A 14107-nucleotide genomic window follows, 5' to 3' on the forward strand; every position below is an offset into this window, starting at 1 on the left:
CTCATACGTGTTCTTATTTCAGGTCCATATATAGTTACTGCATCCTCCACGGTGATTGAGAGCTCTGACCACTGCTTCATCCATCCAAGATTATGTGTAATGGAGGAAAGACAATGTCCGTCCTATAGAGGATGATGGAGGACATTCTTATCGCTCTGCCGCTGAGGCCGTGCAGTGTTCGCCCAACGCTCTGCTGTAGCTCTACTGTCCCAGCAGCCCAAAAAACAAGGTGTCATCATAACAAATGGGAATTCTGCAAGTTCAAAGGAAAGATATTCTCACATTTATCGGGAGACGACATGAAAACTATATTTCCCTTAGTGAACCGTATAAACCAGCACTTTTCATACACTACTTATATTTATCATGGAATTCATGAAAATGGGCGATATACCTATAGCGATAGAGAAATTATAAGATCAGATTTGAAGTCAGCGCCCTCAGATTAGTCTAAAACTGTTCCTAAAGTCCATGCCAGAATTTTTTTTTTTTGTAGACCAGTGTAATAATCTACAGCAGAGAAACAATGTGACAGGAAGTGTTGTCATAGGGCCGCGGCTCCAGTCACAGCTGACAGGACCATGCGCAGTGCAGCGGCCGCTGGGGTTTCCCTGCAGTACCGGGGGCGCCCGCCTGGAGGTGCCAGGCTGCTGTGACGACGCTCTGCCTCCCCCAGTGATCATAGAGCTGGCGGAAGTCCGGGTGTAGTAAGATGGCGGACGGCGATTACGAGTCGGTGTTGTGTGTGAAGCCGGAAGTTCACGTTTACCGGATTCCTCCCCGATCGTCCAACCGGGGATACAGGTGAGTGCGGGGCGGGGACTCCGGGAAGGAGCCGCTGTTCTCGGGTAACCCGTGTCCTCTCCACAGAGCGGCGGAATGGCAGCTGGACCAACCGGCCTGGAGCGGCCGCCTCCGCATCACCGCCAGGGGGAAGATGGCGTACATCAAGCTGGAGGACCGGAGCTCCGGTGAGGAGGGGGAGACTGGGGAGCGTGATAATGGAGAGAGGAGCGTGAGAGGGTGACCGTGAGGGGAGAGGAGCGTAATAATGTGACCGTGAGGGGAAAGGAGCGTAATAATGTGACCGTGAGGGGAGAGGAGCGTAATAATGTGACCGTGAGGGGAAAGGAGCGTAATAATGTGACCGTGAGGGGAGAGGAGCGTAATAATGTGACCGTGAGGGGAGAGGAGCGTAATAATGTGACCGTGAGGGGAGAGGAGCGTAATAATGTGACCGTGAGGGGAGAGGAGCGTAATAATGTGACCGTGAGGGGAGAGGAGCGTAATAATGTGACGGTGAGGGGAGAGGAGTGTAATAATGCGACCGTGAGGGGAGAGGAGCGTAATAATGTGACGGTGAAGGGAGAGGAGTGTAATAATGTGACGGTGAAGGGAGAGGAGCGTAATAATGTGACGGTTGAGGGAGAGGAGCGTAAGAACGTGACGGTGAGGGGAGAGGAGCGTAAGAACGCGACGGTGAGGGGAGAGGAGCGTAATAATGTGACGGTGAGGGGAGAGAAGCGTGAGAACGTGACGGTGAGGGGAGAGGAGCGTAATAATGTGAGTGAGGGGAGAGGAGCGTAATAATGTGAGTGAGGGGAGAGGAGCGTAATAAAGTGACGGTGAGGGGAGAGGAGCGTAATAATGTGACGGTGAGGGGAGAGGAGCGTAATAATGTGACCGTGAGGGGAAAGGAGCGTAATAATGTGACCGTGAGGGGAGAGGAGCGTAATAATGTGACGGTGAGGGGAGAGGAGCGTAATAATGTGACCGTGAGGGGAGAGGAGCGTAATAATGTGACCGTGAGGGGAGAGGAGCGTAATAATGTGACCGTGAGGGGAGAGGAGCGTAATAATGTGACGGTGAGGGGAGAGGAGTGTAATAATGCGACCGTGAGGGGAGAGGAGCGTAATAATGTGACGGTGAAGGGAGAGGAGTGTAATAATGTGACGGTGAAGGGAGAGGAGCGTAATAATGTGACGGTTGAGGGAGAGGAGCGTAAGAACGTGACGGTGAGGGGAGAGGAGCGTAAGAACGCGACGGTGAGGGGAGAGGAGCGTAATAATGTGACGGTGAGGGGAGAGAAGCGTGAGAACGTGACGGTGAGGGGAGAGGAGCGTAATAATGTGAGTGAGGGGAGAGGAGCGTAATAATGTGAGTGAGGGGAGAGGAGCGTAATAAAGTGACGGTGAGGGGAGAGGAGCGTAATAATGTGACGGTGAGGGGAGAGGAGCGTAAGAACGTGACGGTGAGGGGAGAGGAGCGTAAGAACGTGACGGTGAAGGGAGAGGAGCGTAAGAACGTGACGGTGAGGGGAGAGGAGCGTAAGAACGCGACGGTGAGGGGAGAGGAGCGTAAGAACGCGACGGTGAGGGGAGAGGAGCGTAAGAACGTGACGGTGAGGGGAGAGGAGCGTAAGAACGTGACGGTGAGGGGAGAGGAGCGTAAGAACGTGACGGTGAGGGGAGAGGAGCGTAAGAACGTGACGGTGAGGGGAGAGGAGCGTAAGAACGTGACGGTGAGGGGAGAGGAGCGTAAGAACGTGACGGTGAGGGGAGAGGAGCGTAAGAACGTGACGGTGAGGGGAGAGGAGCGTAAGAACGTGACGGTGAGGGGAGAGGAGCGTAAGAACGTGACGGTGAGGGGAGAGGAGTGTAAGAACGCGACGGTGAGGGGAGAGGAGCGTAAGAGCGTGACGGTGAGGGGAGAGGAGTGTAAGAATGCGACGCTAATGGGAGAGGAGCGTAATTGAACAACGGCGACAGGAGAGGAGTGTAAGAATGCGACGGTGAGGGGAGAGGAGTGTAAGAGCGTGATGCTGGGAGAGGAGCGTAAAAGCGTGACGGTTAAGGGAGAGGAGTGTAGTAACACGACGCTGAGGGGAGAGGAGCGTAATAAAACGACGCCGAGGGGAGAGGAGTGTAATAACACGACGCTAAGGGGAGAGGAGCGTAATAGAACAACAGTGAGGGGAGAGGAGTGTAATAACACGACGCTAAAGGGAGAGGAGCTTAATAGAACGACGGTGAGGGGAAAGGAGTTTAATAACGCGACGCTGAGGGGAGGAGCGTAATAGCACGACGGCGAGGGGAGAGGAGCGTGATAGCACAATGGCGAGGGGAGAGGAGCGTAATAGCACGACGGGGAGGCGAGAGGAGCGTAATAGCACGATGGCGAGGGAGGAGCGTAATAGCACGACGGCGAGGGGAGAGGAGCGTGATAGCACGACGGGGAGGCGAGAGGAGCGTAATAGCACGATGGCGAGGGGAGAGAAGCGTAATAGCACGACGGGGAGAGGAGTGTAAGAGCGCGACGCTGAGGGGAGGAGCGTAATAGCACGACAGCGAGGGGAGAGAAGCGTAATAGCACGACGGCGAGGGGAGAGAAGCGTAATAGCACGACGGCGAGGGGAGAGAAGCGTAATAGCACGACGGGGAGAGGAGTGTAAGAGCGCGACGCTGAGGGGAGGAGCGTAATAGCACGACAGCGAGGGGAGAGAAGCGTAATAGCACGACGGCGAGGGGAGAGAAGCGTAATAGCACGACGGCGAGGGGAGAGAAGCGTAATAGCACGACGGCGAGGGGAGAGGAGCGTAATAGCACGGCGGTGAGGGGAGAGGAGCGTAATAGCACGACGGCGAGGGGAGAGGAGCGTAATAGCACGGCGGTGAGGGGAGAGGAGCGTAATAGCACGACGGCGAGGGGAGAGAAGCGTAATAGCACGGCGGTGAGGGGAGAGAAGCGTAATAGCACGACGGCGAGGGGAGAGGAGCGTAATAGCATGGCGGTGAGGGGAGAGGAGCGTAAGAACGCGACAGTGAGGGGAGAGGAGTGTAAGAGCGCGACGGTCGGGAGAGGAGCATAATAGCATGACGCTGAGGGGAGAGGAGTGTAAGAGCGTGATATATACTTGTGGCAGTAATGTCTCATCAGTCTGAACTCCCTGTAGTTCGAGGCGACGTCTCTTTGCTCTGTTTCTCCCGGGAGTTGAGGTTGTGGCCGCTGTTTGCGGTTTGCACTGACCGTACAGACGGCGGCTCAGATCCTCGATGTGTCGGCTGCAGATGCCCGATGTCATCTGTAGTGTTAGGTGGTTACAGCTGCAGCTCTGCGCCTTGTATGAACCCTTCCCCCTCTGTGAGCCGTGCCGTCTCTCTGTGTGCCGCGCCGTCTCTCTGTGTGCCGCGCCGTCTCTCTGTGAGCCGTGCCGTCTCTCTGTGTGCCGCGCCGTCTCTCTGTGTGCCGCGCTGGCTCTCTGCCATGTTGGTCACCCGCCTCTCTCCACAGGGGAGCTCTTCGCTCAGGCGTCGGTGGAGCAGTTTCCAGGAATCGCTGTGGAAAATGTTGTTGATTCAAGTCGTTATTTTGTGATTTGCATTGAGGACGGGACTGGTGAGTGGCCGCGGGGTGCCCATAGAGATGTGCCCATAGGGATGTGCCCCCCACCTGTGTGTCCAACCTGTTCTTCTCCTGCAGGCCGGCGGGCTTTCATCGGGGTGGGATTTGCTGACCGCGGAGATGCCTTTGACTTCAATGTTGCTCTGCAGGATCACTTCAAGTAAGTCCCTCCGAGGAGGTGCCTGTCTGTCTACTGTGTAAATGTCTCTATATGTCATGATTTCCGGGCCGCCTGTTACTGTCGTGGCTGCTAATGTTTGGGCCGCCTGTGGCGGTCGCGGCTGATAATTTCTGGGCCGCCTGTGACTGTCGCGGCTGATGATTTCCAGGCCGCCTGTGACGGTCGTGGCTGCTGATTTCTGGGCCGCCTGTGACGGTTGCGGCTGCTGATTTCCGGGCCGCCTGTGGCGGTCGTGGCTGCTGATTTCCGGGTCGCCTGTGGCGGTCGTGGCTGCTGATTTCTGGGCCGCCTGTGGCGGTCGCGGCTGCTGATTTCCGGGCCGCCTGTGGCGGTCGCGGCTGCTGATTTCTGGGCCGCCTGTGGCGGTCGCGGCTGCTGATTTCTGGGCCGCCTGTGACGGTCGTGGCTGCTGATTTCCGGGCCGCCTGTGGCGGTCGTGGCTGCTGATTTCCGGGTCGCCTGTGGCGGTCGTGGCTGCTGATTTCTGGGCCGCCTGTGGCGGTCGCGGCTGCTGATTTTCGGGCCGCCTGTGGCGGTCGCGGCTGCTGATTTCTGGGCCGCCTGTGGCGGTCGCGGCTGCTGATTTCTGGGCCGCCTGTGACGGTCGCGGCTGCTGATTTCCGGGCCGCCTGTTGCGGTCGTGGCTGCTGATTTCCGGGTCGCCTGTGGCGGTCGTGGCTGCTGATTTCTGGGCCGCCTGTGGCGGTCGCGGCTGCTGATTTCCGGGCCGCCTGTGGCGGTCGCGGCTGCTGATTTCTGGGCCGCCTGTGGCGGTCGCGGCTGCTGATTTCTGGGCCGCCTGTGACGGTCGTGGCTGCTGATTTCCGGGCCGCCTGTGGCGGTCGCGGCTGATGATTTTCGGGCCGCCTGCGGCGGTCGCGGCTGATGATTTCCGGTTATCTCAGTTTTGTGACTCCTGTCTCCATCTTTCCGCCTCCAGGTGGGTGAAGCAACAGTCAGAATTTGCAAAACAAGCTCAGAACCCGAATCCGGGACCGAAACTGGACCTCGGCTTCAAGGAGGGACAGACGATCAAGATCAACATAGCTGTAGGTGGAGGGCGGTCACACCCGCCGGGACCGTACTTCTCTGGTGACGGGCCAGGATTGTCTTGTGTGTGTGGTTGGAGTCCGGCGAGCTGTGGGCTCTGCTACTTGTATCAGTAGTGTAACAGGAGAATAAAATCGCAAAAGGCATAAAATATCAAAGCAGCAGAAATAATCGGGGTGTCTCCGATGAATGTAAAGGGGTCTCCCAAGAATCTGGCGAGAGACATTTCTATAGTTTTGACTTGTCATCATTAAATGGAACAATCTTCCCCTTTTCTTGTGGTTTCTAGGTTACATCTTTGTCCTAAACCTTTGTGTGGTTATTGTTCCTGCAGTCATCAGGGGAAGCTTGTGGCTCCTCTGCCGCTATCCGGACAGTTAGACTTATTCTATTGAATTGTGGTGTCTTTTCCTTAATCTCCGGGTGATTAATATGAAGCGTGTGAAACCTTCCCTGGAAACCAATAATCCCAATAGCTGTATATTGGGGGCTCTGTCGGCCGTGCCCAGAGGGGCAATATTTAGCGACACCTGTTTATCCAGTATTTGACTACCATCACTGCCTGATATACATTTTGGGCCAGTTGTCCATATTGTGTAATCAGGGCATGGGTGGTCCGGTGAGGACGCCTGTAATGGGATGATTCTCGGGGAGACCCCCCGCTTTTATCTGCTGCTTTGATATTTTATTCCTTTTGAGATAAAGTTTTTAATGAACCATTACAAGTTATATTTTATTTCTGCTGCTGCTATGTCTGATTCTTTGGTGGGCACCTGGCTATGGATTCTTCTGCAGCATGTACCCCCTCTCCCCTCAGAACATGAAGAAAAAAGATGGCGCCCCTACTGCTGCTAAACCGCGACCACTGAGCTCCGGACCCAGCCTGCTGCCCCCACCGCCCGGCACCAGGACCACCTCTCAGCAGAGCGCCCCCCAGCCGACCGCAGCCTCAGCAGGTAGGGTATGATTACTGGTGCACCCCCAGGATTCCTGTGTAGAGACGAGCGGCGCCCTGACCCCTCTGATCTCTCCTGATCCAGGGCTGCTCTTGGATATCGGAAGCTTTTCCTCCAGCGCGGAACCAGCGGCTTCTACAGACGCGTGGGGCGACTTCACGAAGGCTGCGGGGTGAGTTGGGGTCATAGCAGATTCTCCTTGCCCTGGGCGGGGGTCTCGTTCAGGTGTTACACCATCTCTCCTGCATTGCTCTTCACAGTTCAGCCTCTGGACAGCCGAGCTCCGGGTGGGTGCAGTTCTGATGGTCCCGACCTCTGTGCCCCGCGGGGTTTCTATCTGATGGACCAGAGCAGCACTGGACACTCTTGGATCTGGCGGACAATGATGGTGGTTCTGTTGTTGCTCCTTTGACGGCGTCTGATGAAGGTTTCCTGTTCTCGTCTTGGGTTGGGGGTCTCCCATACAGACCTACGTTCTTCTGCTGCTGGGATCAGCTTCTTCAGAACCTCACGGACCTTTCTGGTGGATTGCGGTGGGCCGATCTATTACAGGACGTCTGAAGCCTCCTGGAAATCCTCAGGAGCCCTGAAAACTGTTTACTGAAAATGGCGCCACTAAATGGTCGCCGACTAAACCGGTCACCAAAGATCTAATCCCAAAACGTGACCTCACATGAGGCGGCCAGTCTGCCATTCTGCATCAGGGAAAGCTGGGTGCCCCCAATATTATTTCCAAGACCCCTTAGCCTTTTCTGCAGGTATGGAGGCTTTTCCACAATCCTGAGGATCGGCTGCCGCTTTCTGTCCCTGCGGCCGGGTCTAGACTTGTGCTCCCCCACCTAAGTGCCTTATGGTGGCGCCCCCATGGGGGGTCCTAACCTGAGTAAGTGTAGCTTGGGGTCTTCAGCCTTCCCCTCCGCCTCCATGTTTATATATTTTCTTGTCAGATTTTTGGTGCAATTAAAATTTCTAAAGATTTTAAATGATTTTATACAAGAAGCCGAATGTGAAGAGGAAAACGAGCGAGAGATGCTGGGGGTCCGGCCGAGCACGGGCTCCGTACACAGTCACGGGGTATCCTACACTCCAGTCACCTCCAGAGCTGCAGTCACCACGTCTGTACTCCAGTCACCACGTCTTGTTTTCATTCACAGCCAGCGCTGCAGTCACTTTGTCTCATATTCCAGTCACCTCCGGAGCTGCAGTCACCTTATGTCTCATACTCCAGTCACCTCCGGAGCTGCAGTCACCTTATGTCTCATACTCCAGTCACTTCCGGAGCTGCAGTCACCTTATGTCTCCTACTCCAGTCGCCTCCGGAGCTGCAGTCACCTTATGTCTCCTACTCCAGTCGCCTCCGGAGCTGCAGTCACCTTATGTCTCATACTCCAGTCGCCTCCAGAGTTGCAGTCACCTTATGTCTCCTACTCCAGTCGCCTCCGGAGCTGCAGTCACCTTATGACTCATACTCCAGTCGCCTTTGGAGCTGCAGTCACCTTATGTCTCATACTTCATTCACCTCCGGAGCTGCAGTCACCTTATGTCTCATACTTCATTCGCCTCCGGAGCTGCAGTCACCTTATGTCTCATACTCCAGTCGCCTCCAGAGTTGTAGTCACCTTATGACTCATACTCCAGTCGCCTTTGGAGCTGCAGTCACCTTATGTCTCATACTTCATTCACCTCCGGAGCTGCAGTCACCTTATGTCTCATACTTCATTCGCCTCCGGAGCTGCAGTCACCTTATGTCTCATACTCCAGTCGCCTCCAGAGTTGTAGTCACCTTATGTCTCCTACTCCAGTCGCCTCCGGAGCTGCAGTCACCTTATGACTCATACTCCAGTCGCCTTTGGAGCTGCAGTCACCTTATGTCTCATACTTCATTCGCCTCCGGAGCTGCAGTCACCTTATGTCTCATACTCCAGTCACCTCCGGAGCTGCAGTCACCTTATGTCTCATACTTCATTCGCCTCCGGAGCTGCAGTCACCTTATGTCTCATACTCCAGTCGCCTCCAGAGTTGTAGTCACCTTATGTCTCCTACTCCAGTCGCCTCCGGAGCTGCAGTCACCTTATGACTCATACTCCAGTCGCCTTTGGAGCTGCAGTCACCTTATGTCTCATACTTCATTCGCCTCCGGAGCTGCAGTCACCTTATGTCTCATACTCCAGTCACCTCCGGAGCTGCAGTCACCTTATGTCTCATACTTCATTCGCCTCCGGAGCTGCAGTCACCTTATGTCTCATACTCCAGTCGCCTCCAGAGTTGCAGTCACCTTATGTCTCCTACTCCAGTCGCCTCCGGAGCTGCAGTCACCTTATGACTCATACTCCAGTCGCCTTTGGAGCTGCAGTCACCTTATGTCTCATACTTCATTCACCTCCGGAGCTTCAGTCACCTTATGTCTCATACTTCATTCGCCTCCGGAGCTGCAGTCACCTTATGTTTCATACCCCACTCACAGCCACAGTTGCAGTCACTTTACGTCTCATACTCTAGTCACAGCCAGAGCTGCAGGCATCATTCCATAGTTTTCCGTGCTGCCCCCCGGTGGTGACTGTGTGAACCCTGTAGGACAAGGTGCAGCACACGATCCATCCCCCACAATGCAGGCCAGCCAGTGTGAGCTCATTATCAGGAGTGATTGTGATGAGTGCAGCTCTGGATGTGACTGCGGCATATGTGCAGTGCACATGATGTCACTCGAGAAGTAATGAAACCTTTCCAGAGTGACTTTGCTGCAGCTTTACCTGTGATTGGAGCTGAGGAGCGCGGCTGCAGAGCTGACAATCTGCTCCGTTCTGGAACATTCCCGTCTGGGCCATTATTTCTTTGACCAATCGGCCTCTTTTCTGTTTTCGGCTTTTACTAATAACCGCGTGATTTTCTGGTTTTTGGGCTTTTTGTGTTTTAATATTTGTAAAATTCTTTGAAGATTTCTAACAGTGGAATAAAGATTTATTTCAGTAACTAGAAGTCTCATTGTCGTTCTCCGATCACCGCCATCTTGGTTCTGCAGGGTGACGCCATTACTGCGCCCACATCTACAGGTTTCCTTTTACCGCTGTCACGGATCCCACCAATCTGTCACAGTTCACGGGCAGGATGCCTTTATCATCCCCACGGCTGACACCAATTTGTCACGAACCGGGGTTGTTTGCCCCTGGTTCTTTCTGTAGGGGATTTATCTATATCCCAGTTCCGGTTTGGAACTTGCAGCTCTCCAGCACCCCCCCCCCCCCCCTTACCCTCAGGTCAGTCAGGGTACTGCACCTGGGATAATTAGTCGCCAGAAAGGCTGCCTGCTATGTACTGGCTACTGGGCACGCTGCAGCGAGGCGATATAACTACTTCCGCACAGGCGGGAACGATAATATCAACGCCGCCGGTCGCTGCAAAGACGCCCGATTGCACAGGACAAAGTATGCTGCCACCAGCTCCGATTTCCTAAGGATTAACGGATCCGGAGCCAACCAAAATCAGTAGTGTAGTTCACCTCAGAGGACACGACAGTTCGTTATAGAACAAGGAGAGACAAGCTAGTAAATTATATATTTTACTCCAAAAAAAGGTAGGCAGTATTTACAAAGTATAAAAAGCTATTATAATGAAGACAAATCATGTGTACAATACAATTACAAATATAAAAAGGATTAAAATTGAAAAAAAAAAAACTTACATAGCGTTCAGATCATTTCATATCATCATGGCTGGGTGTGTGCTGAGGATGAGGAGGGGCCACATCTAGATGCATGTCACACATCTGTATAGCAACTAGCCCCCGGACAAAAAGACTCTGCAAGAATAGTGTCTCACTAACTTATTCCCTAGCCTAAAACCAAAGCCCTTCCCCTGTGGTGACATCACTTAGAGACTGACACCTCCCCTTTACTTAGAATATGAAAACTTTTTACGCATGTCTCGCTGTATAAACCTCGTATAAGAAAGACACGATGATCAGAGTGTGCCCCACATCATGGAGATTTTTTTTTAAGTGTACACACGGAGTAATTACCTGCGGAGAAATTCACGCTTTGCACTCGTGTTTAGCTGCTAGTGTTTTCAGTGAGTGATAGATCTATCGATGGACATCCGGAATATATAATCCTTATATCCCTAGCCCGGATCGGTGTCGCTATAGATAACCTTAAAAGAACAAAGAATCTCATGGTGGCTACACCAGTTTCAACTAGTACCATGTGGGAGGGTGAATGAGTAGTTTTAGGGAAACTGGTCTGCCTGAGCATAGAATCATAAAAATTCTTCAGGAAGGGGTGAAATGAGGGGTTCTGAATTACACACAAGCAGCAGGCAGAGTGAGAAGCGGGGGGTTGGAATGGCCCACAGTGTGTCTGCCCTTGGATGTAGCAGAGCTCAGTGTGCGCGATAATACACAATCAAATACCTCATGTTCCTGACAACCGTCATTTCGATTTTTTTGTACGGTATCATTTCTGTACCACACGACTAGCTGCTGTATAATGAAGGGGCGCGTGGGGTTCGTACACTGTCAGGATCGAGAAGTGAGCGAACAGGCACCGCTCCAGTACGAGGGCCGTGGATACGCCGGGTACAGATGTGCAGGATCCTGGGTGACGTGGATACAAGTACATTGGCAGTGCCCTCACGAGGTATGTGCCATCTCCCAGGGTGTGTGCCACCCTATGTGACCATGTGAGTTGTCACCTGCCCCCATCGCATAATCCTGTGAGTCGGCCTGTGCTCCCCCCCCCTGCGTACCCTTGTTAGGCAATGCCACCAACTGGCATGCTGTGCCCCTATTGTGAGTTGGACCCTCTGGGTAGGTGAAGGCCGTGCTCCCATTGTGAGTCGGACCCTCTGGGTAGGTGAAGGCTGTGCTACCATTGTGAGTCGGACCCTCTGGGTAGGTGCGGGCTGTGCCCCCATTGTGAGTCGGACCCTCTGGGTAGGTGCGGGCCGTGCCCCCATTGTGAGTCGGACCCTCTGGGTAGGTGCGGGCCGTGCCCCCATTGTGAGTCGGACCCTCTGGGTAGGTGCGGGCCGTGCCCCCATTGTGAGTCGGACCCTCTGGGTAGGTGCGGGCCGTGCCCCCATTGTGAGTCGGACCCTCTGGGTAGGTGCGGGCCGTGCCCCCATTGTGAGTCGGACCCTCTGGGTAGGTGCGGGCCGTGCCCCCATTGTGAGTCGGACCCTCTGGGTAGGTGCGGGCCGTGCCCCCATTGTGAGTCGGACCCTCTGGGTAGGTGCGGGCCGTGCCCCCATTGTGAGTCGGACCCTCTGGGTAGGTGCGGGCCGTGCCCCCATTGTGAGTCGGACCCTCTGGGTAGGTGCGGGCCGTGCCCCCATTGTGAGTCGGACCCTCTGGGTAGGTGCGGGCCGTGCCCCCATTGTGAGTCGGACCCTCTGGGTAGGTGCGGGCCGTGCCCCCATTGTGAGTCGGACCCTCTGGGTAGGTGCGGGCCGTGCCCCCATTGTGAGTCGGACCCTCTGGGTAGGTGCGGGCCGTGCCCCCATTGTGAGTCGGACCCTCTGGGTAGGTGCGGGCCGTGCCCCCATTGTGAGTCGGACCCTCTGGGTAGGTGCGGGCCGTGCCCCCATTGTGAGTCGGACCCTCTGGGTAGGTGCGGGCCGTGCCCCCATTGTGAGTCGGACCCTCTGGGTAGGTGCGGGCCGTGCCCCCATTGTGAGTCGGACCCTCTGGGTAGGTGCGGGCCGTGCCCCCATTGTGAGTCGTATACAATATAAAGTGACTGTCACGATATGGTATGAAATATCATGAGTAGTTCTCTTGCTAGCCTGCATGGGCTAAGCCCCCTTCGTGGAGTAACAGTTTGTAGCTGCAAATTCCTGGCTTTCCTTCTCTGAGAGTATGGGGGAAGAGAGGTTTTATTGCCGCATGGAATTTACAACTGGCATTTCCTGTGTAAGCTCTTGTTCAGCTATAAGGGAAGTAGAAACTTCAAGAATCCATGAAAGATTCTTTGTTTAGTTTTTGTTAGATGTTAGGCAAACGATTTAAGCTAGGAACATGAAAATATATATTCGTAGTCTCACTCGGTGTATCTACACATCCCATGAAACTCGGGCTTCTAACTCCATCTGGTAAAGAAGTAGGGTTTTATCTGGAAAAATGTATCCCAGATAGGACATATTTGATCTCATTAGAATGCTCACGTTAATCCGAGATGAATTATGAGTATGTTAGGACTCTGACATGTTTTGTAGTGAAGTTATAGAAATCTGAGGAAATAGTTTAAAGTTTACTCAGAATGTAGAGAGAGGAGGGTCTGGATAAGCCAGCCCTTCTGTGATGTCAAAGCCTTAAGGTATTAAGTTTGTGGCAGGAGCCCCAGCTGACTCTCTTCTGCTGATTTCTCCTTCTGGACTGCTTGTCTTCTGAAGCCAGCAGCACGTCCAAATGAGCTGGGACATATGGAAAAACTCCACTAGCCTGGATGCCTGTCATGCTTTAAACATGTGAGTGTTGCTTTTCTCATTTATTCCCTTTATGTTATAATTACCCATGTACATATTTGCAATTGTCTCATTTGTAACTTCTTTATAAAATATTTTTGATAAAGCACTGCCTAATTAATTTTTTATGGGATATAATATTATATATTAGTCCGTTCTCCTGCTCTAACCTTACCCTGTCTTCTGAAGGGAAATACGCTACTGTTACTGTTGTGTTGGGTTAGCTTCGGACCTGTTTAATCGAAGCTGGTGGCAGCGAGAAGTGTGCAGACTTTTGGGTTATGTTGTAGCGGCTGCGGCGTTAATAATTATTGTTCCTGCCTGAGTGGGAGTAGTTATCGCGTCGCTGCAGCGTGCCCAATAGCCAGTACATAGCAGGCAGCCTTTCTGGCGACTAATTACCCAGGGTGCAGTACCTAATCTGACCTGAGAGTAAGGGGGCGCCAGAGAGCTGCAAGTGTTAAGTGGAACTGTAAGCGGGATATACATAAATCCCTGCAGTTTGTGGTATATTGAAAGCAGTGGGATACCTAGAATAAGCCCCTGCTGTAAACTAAGAGGTCAATAGCCTTGTGTGTGGTTTTTCATCACATCGTGGAGTGGAGGGATAACTAAGATAAGCCCCCCTGCACATGTGATAGCCGTCTGTTGGCCTAAAGTCACCTCAATCCGTGACGTAGGGGTGACTGTCACGGTGTGACTCCTGACCCATTGGTGGCAGCGGTCAGGGGAATCGTGACAGTGACTAGCACACTCCAGGGTGTTGTGATGCAAAAAAGTGGGGATTTATTACATACAGTAAATCACAAACGTTTCGGTCGATACTGGACCTTCATCAGTGTGCTAGGTATAATTGTATACTTGTATGGCCCCAAAACAATAGAATACTCGGATTTGCATCAACTGACGGTGAGTCAGAATAATAGGTGGCGCTGAGGCTTAAGAGCTGTCAGTACGCCGGGACACTAGGGATAAATGCGGTATCCACCGCTAATAGAGAGTGTCACACTATTAGCGGTGGATACCGCATTTATCCCTAGTGTCCCGGCGTACTGACAGCTCTT

General features: G+C 53.4%; 2 protein-coding genes across 2 annotated transcripts; both read left to right on the forward strand.

The window, feature by feature from the left end:
* Window positions 1–575: 575 nt before the first annotated feature.
* On the forward strand, window positions 576–9557 carry NECAP2 (NECAP endocytosis associated 2). The gene is made up of 8 exons (XM_069742064.1): window positions 576–804; window positions 871–971; window positions 4290–4394; window positions 4479–4560; window positions 5522–5630; window positions 6449–6587; window positions 6672–6759; window positions 6848–9557. Exons 1-8 carry the CDS (start codon window positions 713–715, stop codon window positions 6888–6890), a joined length of 759 nt encoding a protein of 252 aa, XP_069598165.1. The 5' UTR covers window positions 576–712; the 3' UTR covers window positions 6891–9557.
* On the forward strand, window positions 7841–9557 carry LOC138651672 (uncharacterized). Its single transcript, XM_069742061.1, has 2 exons — window positions 7841–8944; window positions 8986–9557. Exons 1-2 carry the CDS (start codon window positions 7841–7843, stop codon window positions 9142–9144), a joined length of 1263 nt encoding a protein of 420 aa, XP_069598162.1. The 3' UTR covers window positions 9145–9557.
* Window positions 9558–14107: the final 4550 nt, after the last annotated feature.

Source organism: Ranitomeya imitator, chromosome 10 (genome assembly GCF_032444005.1).
Source record: "Ranitomeya imitator isolate aRanImi1 chromosome 10, aRanImi1.pri, whole genome shotgun sequence".
NCBI classification, from domain to species: domain Eukaryota; kingdom Metazoa; phylum Chordata; class Amphibia; order Anura; family Dendrobatidae; genus Ranitomeya; species Ranitomeya imitator.

What these genes read in the sequence shown, in the direction of transcription:
- NECAP2 (XM_069742064.1), top strand. Translation starts at nt 713, where the DNA reads ATGGCGGACGGCGATTACGAGTCGGTGTTGTGTGTGAAGCCGGAAGTT. An exon ending in TTGCATTGAGGACGGGACTG is followed by an intron (nt 4,395 to 4,478) that starts GTGAGTGGCCGC and finishes CTTCTCCTGCAG; the next exon opens with GCCGGCGGGCTTTCATCGGG. An exon ending in CGATCAAGATCAACATAGCT is followed by an intron (nt 5,631 to 6,448) that starts GTAGGTGGAGGG and finishes CTCTCCCCTCAG; the next exon opens with AACATGAAGAAAAAAGATGG.
- LOC138651672 (XM_069742061.1), top strand. Translation starts at nt 7,841, where the DNA reads ATGTCTCATACTCCAGTCACTTCCGGAGCTGCAGTCACCTTATGTCTC. An exon ending in GCCTTTGGAGCTGCAGTCAC is followed by an intron (nt 8,945 to 8,985) that starts CTTATGTCTCAT and finishes AGCTTCAGTCAC; the next exon opens with CTTATGTCTCATACTTCATT.